Source organism: Dromaius novaehollandiae, chromosome 6, assembly GCF_036370855.1.
Source record: "Dromaius novaehollandiae isolate bDroNov1 chromosome 6, bDroNov1.hap1, whole genome shotgun sequence".
Taxonomy (NCBI): domain Eukaryota; kingdom Metazoa; phylum Chordata; class Aves; order Casuariiformes; family Dromaiidae; genus Dromaius; species Dromaius novaehollandiae.
Genome location: NC_088103.1, coordinates 25,193,645 through 25,210,598, shown reverse-complemented (window position 1 = coordinate 25,210,598; position 16,954 = coordinate 25,193,645). Strand labels below are relative to the sequence as shown.

Below are 16,954 nucleotides of genomic sequence, written 5' to 3'. Positions count from 1 at the left end.
TGTGCCTGTGCCATGGCCACTTGAGTGGGTCCCAGCAGATCATACCTTCTGCAGCTCCTCATCCATGCAGAGATCTGCAGGAGCAGGCAGGCACCACCGCTCCCACCCAGAGATCCCCTTACCTCTTAAACAGTAGTGTTCATTTCCCAAAGTGCCTTCCCGGCCACACAACTGAGGAGGAGCATCCCTGGTCTTAGCTCATAGGCCAGTGCAGTTCAGGAAAAGTCAGGTTCACCTGGGACAGAGTTGCCGGTCTTTGAGCCCACAGCCCTCAGCACCGACCTGACCTCATTCCCCAGTGTGGTCTCTAGTGCCTGACGTGAATCTGTGCTGTGCCGGCAGGGGATGATGCCGTGGGCTTGGAGGGGAGTCCTGCTGCTGGCTGGGAAGGATATAAGAAATCAGGGCTTCACATGTCACACATGGGGGGTCTCCGGGAGGGGACAGAAAGGGCAGTTCCACTTCTGCCCAGGGTGGGTTAGAGAAGCTGCTGGAGGGCTGGACGTGCAACCAACACTGCTGCTGCTGCTGCTGCTTCTTCAGGTCCTTTCTAAAGGAGCTGGCCTTGATGGGAGAGACACAAGAGCGAGAGCGAGTGCTGGCTCATTTTTCCCAGCGTTATTATGAGTGTAATCCCAATGCCATCTCTTCTGAGGGTAAGGAACTCTGCGTGTACACGTGTGTGTGTGTTTCTACGTGTGAGTGTGTTCATAAACTCAGAGAAGGTGATTGAACTTAAACTAGAAAGCAGTCTGAGAGCATGTACTAATGTCTTAGGCAAAAGCCCCCGTTACAGTGATGCCATCATTTCCCCCAGACTACAGGCACTTTAGGTAGTTTTGTTAAAACCTGTTCCAGTCTGAAGATGCACAATTAGGGCTCAAACCATCCTTAATTCTGACCTTGAGCAGATTAACACCAGAGGCGAGAGAAGGCCCTCCTCACCACATAGACCCAGCTCTCAGATCCCTGCCTGAGGGAACAGCCAGGTGAGAAAACGGGTGCCCGGCACTCAGTAGGGCCCAGGGAAGCACCCAGGTTGTACTATTCTACCTGAATGTTTTACGTCTTTGCACCTCTCCTCTGTGTGTTCACATGCTGAAATGTGCCCTGGTTTGGCTCTGTGGGCAGGTGAGTTTTTGGCTGTCTGGCTGGAAGAGGGCTGTGTCGTTGCCACTTTGCCCGTGCTAGGAGCTGTACAATATTAGTTCAACATCACTGCCTGGCTGAAGGGGCTGCAGGGTTGGAATGGAGTTTGTATGCCCAGTTTTGGGATCAGCTTTAATTCAATGGCCTCCTATCTACTTGCCTATGTGCTGCCAGCACCATGCTGACTGCTGTGTGTCCCTGCGTGCCCAGGGTGGGAGGAATGGGATCAGAACTGTCCTGGGCTCACCCAAAGCCCCTGCATCACACCTGGCATCCCAAGTGGATCGAGCCCCAACTGCAGGGCGATTCCTGGGGCCTCTGATCACCTGTCCTGTGCTTGTGCTGCAGACGGAGCCCACACGCTGACCTGCGCCCTGATGCTGCTCAACACAGATCTTCACGGACACGTAAGTTCCCACTGCTGTCAGCCTGGTCTGTCCCCTGCCCTTTCGATCCCCACTGTCCCGAACTGCAGGTCCCAGGGGAAGAGTGAGGACTTCCCGAGGACAGAGTTGTGTGAGCAGGAGGTGCAGGGGCTGTGCAGTCCACCCTGGTCCCACAAGGGCTGATCAACTCTAAAGTGTCTGTGGAGGAAAGAGGAGAAAGCTCAAATGAGAGAGAGGGAGCTGGTGAAGGAGAGAATGAGGCTATGGAGGAGACACACTAAGCTGAAAGGTTTGGGGGTAGGATGAGGAACCGAGATGAAAGTAGGCAGGGAGAGGGTGAGAATGAGAGTCAGAAACTGGCTGACATGGAAGGAAGGTAGCACTGAACTTTGAAAAAGGAGGGTTTTTAAAACTCCTGGAGTCCAAGCAAAGCAGGAGGCTTCCCCACACCTCCAAACGGCCTTCCTGAGACCTGGCTGACCTCTCACCCTGCACCAGAGAATGGGGAACTTGTTTCTGGGCTGTGGGAACCTTCTCCAGCCATCATTGGCCCCCTGGCCCAAGGTAACCCCCCGCATTTCTCTTCCCCGGCTCCCCAGAACATCGGAAAGAGAATGTCCTGCTCTGACTTCATTGGCAACTTGGAGGGGCTCAACGGAGGCAGTGACTTCCCCAAGGAGCTGCTCAAGGTAAATCCAGTCGCTTTCCCTGGTCAGCTGAGCAGCAGGAGCAGTGGCAGGAGGTTTGGGTGGGGTCACGTGGGTGGCTGCATGGGACTCAATGAATGTGTCCATCCTCATGCTTGCGTCAAGCTGCTGGAGCTGTGGCAGGAGTAGTGCTGTTCCCTTGGCTCACAGCTTTCCTTGGAGCTGGGCTTTGCTTCTGTGGGAGATTTGTTGTCCTTGGGGTGGAACAAAGCTGTTGCCATTCCCAGGCAATAGTCGCCCAACCAAGCGTTCTCAAGGCAACTCCAGGTTTTGAAAGCCTTTCACACGCTTGGTGAAAGTGTCACACGTACACAGGGGAGTCCAACAGGCAGGAAAACGGTGTGCTCAATAACCCGGTAAAGCTGGCTGCTCTGGCCCAGGCTGATTTTGTGGATGTAAACAAACTAGGAGGGTTTAATAAAGCTGGGGTGGTTACTGCTGCCAGGGTCCTGCAAAGGGCTCACAAAGTCCCCGAGTGCCCTGCTGTGGCTAGCAAAGCCAGGAAGGGCGTGCCGGCCTCCCAGGAGGGCTGCAGCTGGGGCAGCCTGGACACCACTAGCGGAGCTAGGGAGAAGGCAGCTCACCCATGTGCCCCAGCAGGCAAGGACACAGTGCTGGGAGCCTCATGCATTGCTGAGGGGACCTAGGATGCCCTGTTTCCCCAGGAGGACACCAGGTCCTGGCTGCCCTCACCGCTCTTGCACGGGCCGCACCACAGGCAAGAGGGGAATGTCTGGGGTGGCTTTCTAGGGGTTGGTTTGCCCAGCTGCAGCCAGAGGCTTTGCAGCCTTGGCACCACGGTACTTAACCCTTTTTGGCTCCCCAGAGAGGGCCTTGGAGCACTGGGCCCTGAAGCCAAGGTCAGGCCCAGGGAAGCAAGCCATGTCTAGTGGCAGAGGAAACGTTCCTGGTGATGTGGACAAGGCATAGCGATGGGAAGGGTGGGCCAGTGGTTAACGACCTGGAGCTGGGAATTAGCCACACTTCTGTGACTGGGGGGGGGAGCTTCTTGCGTCTCCAAACTGATGCGCACGCATGCTGCTCACGCACAATGGAGCAGCAGACGCGGGAGGGCCTGCGTGGCCCGGCAGGGCTCGCTCCCACGGTGATGTTCGTCATGGAGGTGGTGCTCCCTCAGCACGTCGAGCCTTGACCTGATTGCGTTTCTCTGTCTTGGCTCTTTTTTTTTTCCTGACCGTCACTAGTGCAGGAGCAGAGTGGTTCAGCTACTGCGTGCGTGAGAGAAAAATTGCTTGCTGGCTGTAACGCGGGCTCGGGCTGCTGCGAGCCGGCAGTCCTGCGGGTGCCGAGGGGGACAGTCCGACCTTGAGGCTAACACGCGAGCCTGGGAAATGGCTTCCCTGCCCAGCGCCGGGGTCTAATCGAGGGTGCACCTGGAGCCAGGTGCTTGCTATTTCTGGGCCTTCATGTCTCCATTTTGGGCCCTGGGAATAGTAATAGTTCCCAGGGGACCTGCAGGGCAGAAATCATTCATGTTTGTGAAGTGCTACAGTTGGGAAATACTCGTGAAGTGGAAGATGAACTTCCACAGGGTGCCAGAACCACTAGCAGGGGTTAATAAAAAAAAAACACGTAATGCTGGGTGAAAAGCTGGCTCTGTTTTCAGGCCTTTGTGGGCCTGTTCCTGGCTGTGTCGCTTGTCCCATCATTAAGGGGTTAGCAAGAGCTCTCAACAGGGCTGTCCTCCCTCTCAGCCCACGCTTCTCCAGTAAAAGGAGTTACTCAGAAAAAAATTCTTATCTAATTTTAAACCCAGCTCCAGAAAAGGCTTTAGGCACCTAAAGTAGATTAGAAACACCCCAAACGAAGACCCTGAACCTCTGCCCTCCAGTGCTGCTTAGCCCTGGAGCATCCAAAATATGCAGGCAGTCACTTCAGTGTGTCACTTTTGAAGCTCCCAGAGTCCTGCAGCTGAGTTCATGCGTTTCAGATGCTGTGGCACCCTTGTGCTCTTGACTTCTATCTGGGACCTAGCTCATGGGTTAAATTTCCACCCCCAAAAGAACTGGCAGTTTAAATGGGCAGTGTTCAAATTATCTTGTCAGATCCCAACCAGTGTGAAACAGGACAGCACGTGAGTGCTGGAGAGCTAGGCTTTCTGTCAAAGATGGGGGCCAGGATGTTTGCGTGGTGTTAGCCAGCATTGCTGCCGGGCGGGGGCCGCGGGGAAGGCTGCAGAGCTGCGCCAGATGAGGAGCAAGCGCCTCCCTGCACAGCTCTGCCGGGAACCCGGCAGCGGGGAGGCTGCTCTGCTAAAAATGGACTGTTCCCTCTGCAGCTGCAGTGCTTCCCACAGTTGCCTTTCTGCCGCCTCTGTATCAGAGCCGTGCAGGGGAGTGGGAGCAAAAGGCATCGCAGAGGAACAGGGCAGGCTGCAGCTCCTCCATCGCGCTCCTCTGCCCCAGGTGCCAGTGTCTTGCCACCCCCCGGCAGCCTTGGCCAGGCGCAGCGGGAGGAGACCCCCGTTCCACGCCGCAGGCTTTAGGCTACCCGGTGCACTGGTCCCCTTGCAGGCTGAGCCGGCGGAGACAGGGAAAGCCTCTCCTGCGCCCTCCCTGCTGCAGCCCGCTCCAGCCCAGTTACCCTGATCGCAGGCTGTGCCTGGGGACCGAGGCTCCTGTGCAAGCGTGCTGCGCAGCTGGCTAGCTAATTTTAGCGCTTTAGGAGCACACGCGAAGGGCTGCAGGGGAGGGGTTGTGCTGGCAGGCTTCAGAAGAGCTTCCTGAAGCTCAGGGTGGGCCATGGGCAGCCCATGCAGGAGGAGGGTGCTGGCGGCTCTTCCCAAGCAGGCCCATGGAGCTGGTGCAGGCTGCTAACCTACAGGCATCGGAGCTGGAGGGCTCGGGGCGGCTGCTGCCCCAAAGCGCTTGCAGACAGGGGCTGGGGAGCAGGCAGACGGGGAGAGCAGGGGAGCACAGGGTGGCTGCGATGGACACCAGGCCAGCCGTTCCCCGTGGCTCTGGGGAGGGTGTCAGGAAGGGTGACCCCAGCGGCCCTGCACACTCCCGTCGGCTCCAAGTGCAGGGAGCCCCGGGACAAATGCAGCACAGTGCCTGAGAGCGGGTGGTAGCTTGAGTCAGACAAGAACTTCATCTGTGCCTAGATAATACATGTAAACAATCACAGTTTTATGCAGAAGAAACCAAAACACTGTGCCCCTCACAGCCCGGTCCTCGCTGTGCCCCTGTGTGGTACCACTGCTGGTGCTGTGCAGCGATGCCTCACCGGCAATCAAATACCAGCCTGGAAAGCGTTTTCACTAGCGCTGAAGCATCGCCTGGGGGATCGTGCTGCACAGGCAGAGCTGCCCAGCCCTCTGCTCCAAGGTGAGGCCTGTCCCTGGCGGGCTCTCCAGCAGGGCAGGGAGCGGTGCGGGGGACGTACGGAGCTGCATAACGCAGCGCTGCAGGATGCCCACATCTGCAGGCCTGGATTTTAACTCCTGTGCCCAAATGAGCACAACCGCCTGACCAGCAAGGAGAGAGGCAAAGCTGGATGTACTAGAGCTGGTGGTATTTTGGTTAGCTTGGGTTAGCTTTTGCTCTTCTCTTTAGCCCAGGCCTCCTGGGATTTCACTGACTGTTGTTAGCTGGACGTTATATTCCAAATGTGGATTTGACCTTTACACAACTGATCGGTTTGCTGAGCCTTGTATCTTCCCCAGCTTCCCTACCCTTACAGCTTAACCTTGTCCTTTGTTGGTGGGTCTTCGGCAACGCAGTAGGGCCAAACCAGACCCCGTTTCTACCCAGCGCTGCCTAGCGATTGCAGGAGTGAGCCAAATTTGTGCTACCTTCCAGCCACGGAGCCTGGAGCATTGCAGAGTTAATGAATTAAACTTCCCAATGCCGTCAGATCCCCTGGGGGAGGAAGGTGGGATCAGCCCCCACTTTACCGCTTGGAGGCACAACCGCAGAGATCAAACGCTCACAGTGCTGGGTGAGTGATTAGCAGCTGTGGGAAGAAAGCCCCGTCTCCCACCTCTGAGCTATAATCACAGGAACGCTTGCTCAGTCTCATCCCCCAGGATACTCCTTCTCCTGCGCTCTTCAGCCACGGCTCCTCCCCGGGAGCGATGCCCAGCCTTGCCCCGCTGTCTCCCGTGGCCCCCCCAGGGCCCACGGGCCTCGGGAGCAGCCTGCTCGTCCTGGCCCCATGCGCCTGACGAGCACAGCTGGGTGCCAGGCCCCCTCCCTCGCAAGTGTTGTTCAGCGATGGCGATGCCAAGTGATTACGACGCAGTGGAAAATTTCCCCTTCTTCGCTGGCCACATCTCCTGCTCAGTCAAGCCTAACTAGATTAAACATTGATCCTCCAGCTTTCTCCAAGGATGCCCAGCCTGCCGGTTCTTCGGAAGCAGCTGGCCGGAGCGTCCACGTCCTGCCCTCGCCGGCCGGGCAGCTCGAGCTCCAGCTTTCCCCTTCTTCTGTCCTGGCCCCAGAGAAGGGCCAGGCAGGGGGGTGAAGCAGGGGATGGCATCAAGGCTTGAGGCTCTGAGCCCACCTCTGCCAGACCCAGGGCTCCCACCACCCTTGGCCCTTTGGAGTCCCCAGTTCTCACAGCCCCAGCAGGGAGGATCGGACCTGCCGGTGTTTCGGGACCCTCTGCTGAACGTCACCGGGGGAGGCCTGGTGCGACCCAGCACAGAGGCAGCTCTGCAGCGGGCTCAGCTCTGCCCCGGTCCCAGGCCGCTGCCCAGCGCCTCCGGCCGCCAGCCCGGGCTGCAGCTCGCGACGCTGCCGCGTGGGGCCGGGCCTGCCCCGGGCTGCGGGCCGGGTCCCGGCGAGCGGGGCCGCCAGGGCTGCAGCGGGCGGCGCAGGGGGGCGAGGCCGGGCCCGGGCGCGGCCTCCATCTTGCGCGGGGCGCTGCGGCCCCGGGGCGCCCGCCGCCCCCCGGGCCGGGCCGAACCGAACCGAACCGCGCCGAACCGAACCGGGCCGGGCCGGGCCGGGCGCCGGCGCCGCCGCGGGCCGCCATTGGCTGCGGCGGGCGGGCGGGGCGGGGGGGGCGGGGGCGCGCCGCCTCCCCGGCAGCAGCCGCCGCCGAGCCCTGCCCGGCCCGGCCCGGCTTCAACAGGCGGCGGCGGAGCGGGCCGGGGCCGCGGGCAGGGCCGGGCGCCCCCACCGCTCCGCACCCGCCGGCGGCGGCAGGATGATCGGCGTGAACAGCATCAACAGCAGCGCGGGGCGCATGCGGTCCCGCTCCATGTGCTCGGTGCGCTACGGGCGGAACTACCGCGGCGTGGAGACCTTCTGCTACGGCTGGCCCCAGCGCTCCCGCACCCTCAAGCCGGTGCTCTACACCGACCTGGTGGTCAGCCGCCTCCAGAGCCGCCGCAAGAAGAAGCCGGTAAGGGCCGGGCGGCGCCGCGGGGCTGGGCAGCGCCGTGCGCACGGGCGCGCCGGGAGGGCGGCCGCGCTCCCCGCGGGGCCCCGGGGACGCCCCCGGCCCGGCCCGGCCCGGCTCGCTCGGGGCCGCCGGGGCCCGGCCCGCTGCTCGCGCCGCGGGCGCCGGCCGGAGCCGCCAGCCCAGCCCAGCCCAGCCCAGCGCGGGCGCTGGCGCCCGTCTGGGTCAGCCGGGGTGGCGGGGGGGGGTCTGCGGCGCGGCAGCCCGGCTCCCCTCCTGGAGAGGAAGGAGGGGCTCTCTGGGCAGAAAAAAGGGCATTTTAGTGCCAGGACCTTGCTTGGTGCAAGTCGGCGTCGGTTTTGGAGGAGTTGCGCCGGTGCGCGTACACGGGGGGGCAGCGCAGAGGGTGCTGTGGGCATCTCCTGCTCCCGTCGGGTGCCTGCCCGCGGCAGGGCAGCGAGGAGAGGCCCGGCCACCCGCCGTGCTGCTGGGCGACGCAGGCAGGGTGCCACCGGGGCCAGCCGGGCGGCCGCCGTGGCCAAAGCCAGCCTGGTGGGGACATGGCAGCGGTGACAGGCTGCGATGCTGTCATAGCGCAGTACGGTCTGGGGGCAGCATTAAGTTGTGACGCACTCGGATGGAAACATGCGGTTGGAGGGGAGATGCTGGATTGGCGCTTCCCGTGCTATGGGGCTGCACTGAGGGGGCGAAGGGACTCGGGAGCAATGGCCCTGTGGACCGTTCGTTGGGCAAGGAGTGTTTTAAGAGTTTGGTGTGGCTCAGAAGGCTGCTAAGTCCCAGGCGCTGGGCAGGGTGTGCAGCCATTCCCCATCGCCTGCTCTTCAGCCCTGTTGCAGGTGACGCACAGGACACTGTCCCCACAGCAGCCCTGACGAAGGGCGAGAAAGTCTGTCCCCAAGTCACTCTTCTCCTCTGGGCTAACATGAGCCCCCATTGCAATGGTCAGGGGGAAGGATGGGGGCTTCTCGTTCTGCCCCACAGCACCTGTGCAAGGAGAGCAGATGGGGGCACGGGGCGCACAGGGCTGGTGCGTGCAGGCGACGGGCCGTTTCTGAGCACGGGTGGTGTGGGGCAGACAGGCGGCAGGGGGAAGGGGGTTGCTGCAAGGGTGAATGAGGGACCTGACGTAGGTGTGACCGGGGCCTCTCCGCTCTGACGGAGGCACTGATCTGACAGTGCCATTTGTAGCGTTGCAGCCGAGGGGTCTGACTGTCTGAGGGCCAACAGGGCTCTGCGGCTGGGCGCAGAGAAAGATTTTTGCAGAGGAAAAGTTGGGGAAAGCCAGTGATTGAGTTGTCATATTGAAACGCTGCCAGGCACAGAGAAAGAAAGGATATCTGCAGGGAGGGTACTTTGTAGCTGTGAAGTCTCTTTTGCAAAATCTTACACGGCCGTGACTTTTCCTCAGTGCCAGCAGGAAGAAGAGAAATCTTGACCCCCACAGGGCAGCTTGCAGCTCTGGGAGCTGAACGTTGCGAGGCACAAGAACCAGCACCCTGGAAAAGGGACTGGTTGTCTCTGTACCCTCCTGGAAACATTTGTTAGAGCAGCACTCGGAGAGGTGCGGTCAGCCCCCTTTCAGGACGGAGGGTGCAGAAGAAAGAGGTCGTTCATTCAGTTAGAAATGCCACCGGGACAGTGTATTCCTGGGTCTCTTTGGTGCTGCTCCCGTCTAGGGCAGAGCTGCTCCCGTCTAGGGCAGAGCTGCTCCCTCGCCCTGCGCGCTGCAGTGGTGAGCTCATAGCCCTGTGACGACAAACAAACCCACGCCTGGGATCGACCTTGGTGGCACAGGGCCAGCCCTCTGCCCTGCTTTCTCTTGGGCAGCCCTTGCAAATTCAGGGACGGCGAGGAGCGCCAGCCTTTTGGCTCCTTGGGGGTCCAGAGGGCAACGACAGCCTGGAGAGTAAGCTGAGCTGTGAGGCCGTCGCCTCTGGCCCCTACTGATGCAGCTGTCATGAGCTTGTGTTCAGGAGCCCAGACAGTTTAGTCTGCCACATCAAAAAGGGTTCTTGTGCCAAGGAGCCTGGAGTTTAGTGGACAGACAGACAGCAATACTGCTGGGGGACCAGAAAAGTGGGGACAGTTTGCGGTTGCACTGCATCTTCTCAGCCAGGAGTTGGACTGAGCCCACCAGATTCGTTTCGTACAAGGCATCAAACAGCTGGCAGCTGGGGATGGCATTTGGCCAGGCAGAGTCTTGGCAGGATTTAAGTGTAGCTGTAAAATTTTGTATTGCCTCCCCAATCCCCCCGCCCTCCTATTTGTCTCTCTGTGTCCCCGAGCCACGAGGCGTGCTGGCCAGCCCGCTTCGCCGTGACCTGTTTCTGAGGTGACAGCACTTCCCAGCCTCTGCCCTCAGCAGGCCTGTGTGATGCTGTCGGGGCTTGTGACAGGGCTGCTCGAGCCTTTTGAAGCTGCAAGGCAGTTTGTCCTTTGAAGTGTTCATAGACAGTCCTGGAGCCCAGGTTTTTATAGTGTTTTGCTCTGCTGGGCCGTTCTCCGGCAGTGTGCAGACGTCGCTTTCATTCAGAATTACTCCCCAAGCATTTTCTGGCATGAGCTCTTCCACTCTGTGTTTTAGCAGAAACCCTCCCACAAGCCTGGCACGGGGCTGTGCTCCAGGAGGCCTCCTTCCCCTCCAGCACAGCGCAGCTCCCTACCCGGCTCGCTCTGCCCTCCAAACTCCGGGCTCAGTGGCTTCGTATCTCCGTTCCTCGGCGTAAACAGCTGACCTCTGTGTATGTGGTCACTGAAACAGGTCGAATCCAAGCTGCGTGTACCGTTCTGCCAGCGGCCGCTCTGGCCCGTGTAGCACCCTGGCCCGTATGATTATTCACAGCTCTTTCTGAGGAGCTTTTCTGCAGTTCCCGTGTTTTCAGTCTCCACCTCTCTGTGCCATTTTTCTAGTCTCTGTTTCTGTTGGTTTGTAGGCTCTCTCTGCCGAACCCCCATCAGTGAGTAAGAGCCCTTCCCTTCTGTTACCGTGATGATTCCTTACCATATACATTGTTTTTCAAAGGCCTGCTTCTCTCTCCTGCTCTTTTTCCATGACCAGGTCATATTCTGCAGGACTTTGGTTCCTTTTTTCCCCAGGCTGCTCTGTAGATGTATCTGCAACCTCTGCTCCGCTGGCTGCCTCGCTGCCAAACTGCCAGCAGGTCCCTCCTTCCCAGACCTCAGTGTCCGCTCCTCGGGTGCCAGGGCTGCATAAACAGGGCCCAGGTCTCACTTGTCATGAGTCTTGAGTCTTCTCAGCAGGCAACTGAACCCTGTTCTTCATCTGCAGATAGGGAAGACCCCTTTCCTCTTCTGAAAAACAAGTTGGTATTGAGCCAGCATTTCACTGACCAGGAAAAGCATAATGAGCCTTGTCCCTGCTCCATTCTAGTTGGCTACATCTCCCATGTGGAGTGATGGATTTGCCTTGCCCAGACACTGTTCGGGCTTGTCTGCTGGCTGGGTTTCCCAGGTCCCTGCATGCCTGCAGTTATACTTTATCAGCCATCAGCAAGATCTCTCACCAGCAGTCTTCGGCCAAGTGATGGATGTTGACAACCGCCTGAACAGTCTGTGCAAAACTCAATTATTCTCCTCCAAGGATGATGCCTTGCAGATCTGTCAAGCTCCTTGGTCTCAGGTTCTTTGCAAGCACTGGTCTGAAACCCTCTCTCCAGCCTCCCTTGCTGCAGAGCTGAGCTGAGCGCCCACAACTTGTGCTCAGCTCAGACCTGGGCAGAGCTGGGAACTGGGCTCTAGACCGTCCCTCTGCAAATGTACTTAGCGTCTTTCTGTGCTGAAACACGGGCACCAGACCCTGCCTAGCCGAGCTCTGCAAGCGTTTGGGCCAGTAGGGAAACTCAGAGAGTTTCAGAGATGTTGGAGAGGATTTGGTGTGTGGGGATAGGCTGTCACTACCCAGAGGGGCAGCTGCCCAGCAGTATCCAAACACCCATCCTGCCTAGAAAAGCCAAAAGCTCTTTCGTGGGCCTCATGAATGACAGCGCAGTGGTGCCTCTGCAAATCCCATGTCGGGCAGAGACTTGGTGCCAGGTTTGGGAGCCAGTGCCCTGCTAAAGTGTCTGGTGAAGTCTAGTCATGCTCACAGGGAGTCTGGAGGCCGTCTCAGCCCAAGGAGTATTGCTGTGGAGCACCCATATTCTGATAGCCCAGGAAAGTAGATGTCTTGTGTGGGGGGGAGGATTTGTGTTGGGTCATTTGCTGTGTGAGGCCCCCGCTGCAGGCTGGGATCCCATGGAGTGAGGTGCTGCGTGGATGTGCACCACCGAAGTCCTGGCACAGAGGCTTGCTCTCCTTCTGCGGCCCCACCACCATCCCTTTGTGTCCTCTGTGTTGGGGGCACCAGATCTGCCTGGAGCAGGAGACCCCAAACCTGGTGCGGCTCACTGTGGCACTTGGGGCAGTGCCCGAGTCTGAGAGCATCCTGGGGTGCAGGGTCAGGGCTACATACACTGTCCTCCCTACGTGTGTTTCCCTGGTTCGATGCACGCCCGGTGTCTGAGAAGGTGCCTTTTGGGCAGCCTGGCTCATGCCTTGGGGCGGATAGACGTTATCAGGTGAGAGACTGAGTCTTTTCCAAGCCCATGCAGCAGTGAGTGAGCAGTGAGTGCTGCAAGGCCTGTGGCCTGGTCGAAGTCCGTGGCTGCTGGAGCCTCGGTCTCCCCCAGGGCTGTCCCGGGCCAACATGCGCAGTGAGATGTGTGTTGTCTGGCCACCCTGGGCCACCCTGGGGCAGGGACGACACCTCTCCCAGGGGTTTGGGAACACTTGGAGAAGGCACCTTCGTGCTGCTAACTCCGTGCCTCCGCCACGGGCAGACACACGGGACGGGATGCCGTGAGGGCCATGACCCAACGCAGCGCCCCAGTCGTGCATGGGGTTGCATGTCCCATGGTGTGGGCAAAAGGCACCTGTGGGGACCTTACTGGGGCACCTCGCTGCCCGGTGCCTCTGGGCCAGCCTGGCGTGCTCCCTGCCTCCCCCTCTGCCAGCGGCACCGTGTGACCAGCTCCGAGCGTCTGCTGCCGCCCTCCTGTCTCCGTCCCGTCCCGCTGCCTTGGGCTGACGGGTCCCTGCCCCGCGTGCCTGGGGACGTCCTCCCAGCCATGCTGTGCCGGAGAGCGCGGGGTCCTCCCTCCCGTGGGCTGCGGGTGCTGCTGCTCCCCGCAGCGGGGACTCCCTGCTGCTCGCGGGTCCCTCCAGCAAGAGGCTGCCAAGGCGCAGGGCAGCCCTGCGGGGCCTCGTACCCCCCTGCCCAGCGCGGCCAGGCACCACTCGCCGGCTGACCCCGCGCTCTGTCTCTCCGCAGGCGCTGTACGGCTCCATCAAGAACGAGAAGCTGCAATGGGCCATGTGAGTATCCCAGCAGGGCCCAGCGGCACCGACGGCGGGGGCAGCTCTCTCACCCCCTCCGGCGCCGCGGGGGCCTCGCTCGCCCCGGCCCCGCTGCAGCTGGCAGGTGCTCAGGGGGCCTGGCCGGGGAAGGGAAGCGGGAGTGCCGGCCTGGGCTGCGTCCCCACGGCATCGGCCACGTGGGCCATTTTGCGCCTCGGCTGTGGGGAGGCCGTGGCGGCGCCTGGGCCCTGCGCCCTCGCCCGCCGCTGCCGTCTCCCGCGGCAGGAGCGGCAGCGCCCGCGCTGCGGGGATTAATCAGCCCGGCGCATAATGCCAGCGCTGAGCCAATGCGGTCGGGCTGCTGCCATGGAGACGGCTGGCAGATGCTGAGGGGTTTAATTAGCAGCGAGCGGTTATGAGCGGGGGGGGGGGGGGCAGAAGCTCCGGCTCCCCCATCCTCATGCCGGGGCGGGGGAGCGGTACTGTCGCTGCCTGGTTCTGTGCCCCTGCCCCAGCCGCTCGCCCAAGGACGGGCGCCACCAGCCAGGTGTCCCCTCGGGACTGCTCCCTCCAGGCCGCTGCCCTGCCAGCCAGGGGCCTGCGAGCCTGCAGGGCGCAGGGGGTGCCAGGCCTCGGGGCGCTGTTCCTCCGTGGCCCAGACACCCGCATGCCGCCCTCTTTTCGAGGGGCCAGGCGGTATCCAAGGTGGCAGGAGAAGGGTCCCCTCCCAAAGGCATGGCAGTGATGGGAGACACCTCAGCCTGGTCTGCTGCCCGTCATCTCCCTTCGAGGAGCCAGGCCTGAAAATGGCCCCAGCAAGGAGGAGGCAGGGTATTTGCTGGCCCCTGCAGGGTTAACAAACTCTTCCCTATCCTCACTGACAAAACCTGTGCCTGCAGAGATGAAGAGGAGCTGAGAAAGTCCCTCTCAGAGCTGGCCGACCCCAACCCCAAGTCCATCAAACGCATCAGCAGCTGCAGTAACCCCTTCCTGGACTTCTCGCAGGACCCCAGCATCGCCACCTACAAGCACGGGCTGTTAGTGCGCAAGATCCACGCTGATCCTGACTGCAAGAAAAGTAGGTGCCCGGGCACCCCGCGGGAGGGACTCGCTGGGGGGGACTGGGGGGCAGTGGAGAGCCCCAGAATTTGTCATGGTGGGAGCGGGGCAAGAGTCACAACATTGAATCTGAAGGCATTAAGCATCAAGGCATCCTCCAGTGTCAACTGTGTCCGTCAGGCTGTGACAGGCATTATCCAGTGCACGGGTCTGGGAGCCCAGCAGCCTCCACTGCCTGTCCGCCCTGACAGCGAGGGCTGGGCAGAGGCTGACGGCAGCGGGCAGAGGAGCCGCAGGACCCGGCGGCCAGGCCTGGTGTGTCCGCTGCCCGTGGCGCGGGGGAGGTTGGCAGATGAAGAGGTGCCGCGGCTCCCCGGGAGGCCCGGCCTCACTGCGGGACAGCGCGGGCGAAGGAGGGCACCCCGCGGCGCTGCAGCCGAGCCGCAGCTCAGGCTGTGGGTGGCTGGGCGCTGCCAGGCATGTTCCCTGTGAGCACGGCAAAATCCTCGCTGAGCCCCAGCTGTTTAATGCCTCCTTGAGATGATTAGAGGCTGCTGCCCTCCGAAGGCAGCATTACCTGGCGGGCAGCACCGCCGTGCCCTGGCCCCTCTGAGCACAGCGCGGGTGAGCAGCGAGGCGGGCAGCGCGGCACCGAGCTCAGCGGCTCCAGCCCCGGGGGGCAGCACTCAGCCCCCTCCCCGCGGCACCATCTGCCAGCACGTGGCCGACACGGGCTCAGGTGCACGGGCACAGTGCTGGCGCGCAGCCCGTCCCCGGGGTGGGATGACGTGCACCGTGGCAGAGCGTGCTGGGGGAGGGGAGGGGGGGTGCTGGCTTGCCCTCCTCGGCCTGGGCTGATGTCCCGGTTGCTCTGTTTTCCCCGGCAGCCCCCCGCGGCAAGCGTGGCTGGAAGCCGTTCCACGCCATCCTGAAGGGGATGATCCTCTACCTGCAGAAGGTAGGGAGCAGCGGGCTGCCCCATCCAGGGCAGGCTAGGAGCTGGGACCGGCGGCAGGGTCCCGGCCGAGGACCCTCCCCAACCCTGGGCTTTGGTGGAGGTTGGTCACAGCAGTCCCTACGGATGCTGGAGCGCAGAGGGGGGGCTCCCAAGCACGGCATCAGAAATCCCATCGTAATCAGAGTCTTGGCATCATGCTGTCCTGAGCCAGAGGCCTGGTGGCGTCCCCTTTGCCAGCATGCTCAGCTTTGGGGGATGAAAGCAGCTGTGGCCCAAGGGCCCTGCCTGCTCAGGCTTTGCTGGCAGCCTGGGGGGAGAGGTGGCACCGTGGGCCTTTGACCTGGGGAGCTTGGGCCACAAATCTTTTCTCATGCGGCCACACTGCCCAGCCACAGAGAAGTGGGGGGGGAAGCTGCAATCCTCGTGTGCCCAAGCCCAGGGCCCTGAGCTGTACATACACCCAGCTCCTCCTCTAGCAGCCCCACGAACTGGAGGCAAGGCTGTGGCATTGCACGGGCAGAGCGGCCCGTGCAGCCTTATCCCCGCCAGCCCTGCAGCAGCCTGGTGGGGGCTGAGCTCACAGCCCCATCGCTGGCAGAGCTGCCAGTGCGATGCTTGCCTGCAGTCCTGGTGACTTCGTAGAGCTGAATTGCAGGGAGGTGCAGCCTTAAGCTGGCCCTGAAATGTCCCTGACTTTCAGGAGGAGTATAAGCCAGGGAAAGCGCTGGCAGAAGAGGAGCTGAAGAATGCCATTAGCATCCACCACTCACTTGCCACCAGGGCATCTGACTACAGCAAGCGACCCAATGTCTTCTACCTCAGGACAGCTGACTGGAGGGTCTTCCTCTTCCAAGCACAGTGAGTAACCCCAGGGCTGCTGGAGGAGAGGGCTCAACAGGGCAGGCTGTGCCACAGAGGCCCTGGGGACAGCCACCACGCTGATCCTGGCTCATCAAACCAGGGACAGGTGGGTGGGAAGGGGCTTAGCACCCCATTGCTTCTCCTGTCCTGGCCCTTCCTAGAGAAAAAGAGGGAACAATGTCAGCTCTGTGCTTTGCCCAGCTCATCTCCTCCTCCCTCATGAGCTCGCAGTGGCTTGAGCTGGTGAATTGCTGGGTGCAGAAGTCTCAGGTGCCATGGCTGGGCAGAGCCAGGCCTATGGGGGACGACAAGGCCCCACACAGGACAAGTCCCTTTGGCTTTGAAGCACTGGGGTTGGCATGAGGCTGGGAAAGCAGGCAGGGAGGATAGTGCTGTTTGGGGCCCTTCTCTTAGTGCTTTGGCATTTTCCTGCAGGAACCCTGAACAGATGCACTCCTGGATCACGCGCATCAACGTGGTGGCAGCGATGTTCTCCGCACCCCCCTTCCCCGCAGCCATCGGCTCCCAGAAGAAGTTCAGCCGCCCGCTGCTGCCCAGCTCCTGCACCAGGCTGTCCCAGGTAGGCCACAGCTCCGGGGCAGCAGCCAGGGTCACTGCTGGGAGCGAGGGGCTGGGGAGAGACTGGCTGTGCTCAGGGGATGGAGGCAGCCGAGGGAGCTGGAGGCAGCGAAGGCTGCAGCGGGACTCACCAAGCTCGGGAGGGATCTTGGGGCAGCGGGGGAAAGCTCATGGCTGCCGCCGCAGAAATGCCAGTCTGGGCCCATGGAGGGACCTGCACTGTGCCACAGCCCTGCTCCTTCCGCGCTCAGACGAAGGGGAAAGGGTGCCGAGAGCTGCCAAAGCAGGGCCAGCTGATGGAGTCAGACCGTGGAGAAACCTGAGGCCCCATGATGCTCTCCCTGCTGCCCCCTGAGGAGGGACCTATGGCACTCCCTGCTGCAGGGTCCTGCTGCAACCAGGACCTTGAAAAGAGAGCGGAAGGGGGGGATTAGCAAGCTCTCACTCATGCCAGTAGTTATTCATAGAGCAGAAAGGATTAAAAAAAAAATAGCCTAGTTTTAGAGGGGATT

At 61.3% G+C, this 16,954-nt stretch overlaps 1 protein-coding gene across 2 annotated transcripts in view; it reads left to right on the top strand.

The window, feature by feature from the left end:
• The window catches only part of PSD (pleckstrin and Sec7 domain containing), a 46,962-nt gene that overhangs the window by 27,160 nt on the left and 2,848 nt on the right, over nucleotides 1-16,954 (top strand). For both annotated transcript variants that reach the window (XM_064513942.1, XM_064513941.1), the window contains exons 8-15: nucleotides 544-656; nucleotides 1,498-1,556; nucleotides 2,135-2,224; nucleotides 12,960-13,003; nucleotides 13,885-14,063; nucleotides 14,932-15,002; nucleotides 15,703-15,860; nucleotides 16,299-16,443. In XM_064513942.1, coding sequence (XP_064370012.1) covers nucleotides 544-656; nucleotides 1,498-1,556; nucleotides 2,135-2,224; nucleotides 12,960-13,003; nucleotides 13,885-14,063; nucleotides 14,932-15,002; nucleotides 15,703-15,860; nucleotides 16,299-16,443 — 859 coding nt within the window. The remainder of the gene's footprint in view (nucleotides 1-543; nucleotides 657-1,497; nucleotides 1,557-2,134; nucleotides 2,225-12,959; nucleotides 13,004-13,884; nucleotides 14,064-14,931; nucleotides 15,003-15,702; nucleotides 15,861-16,298; nucleotides 16,444-16,954) is intronic.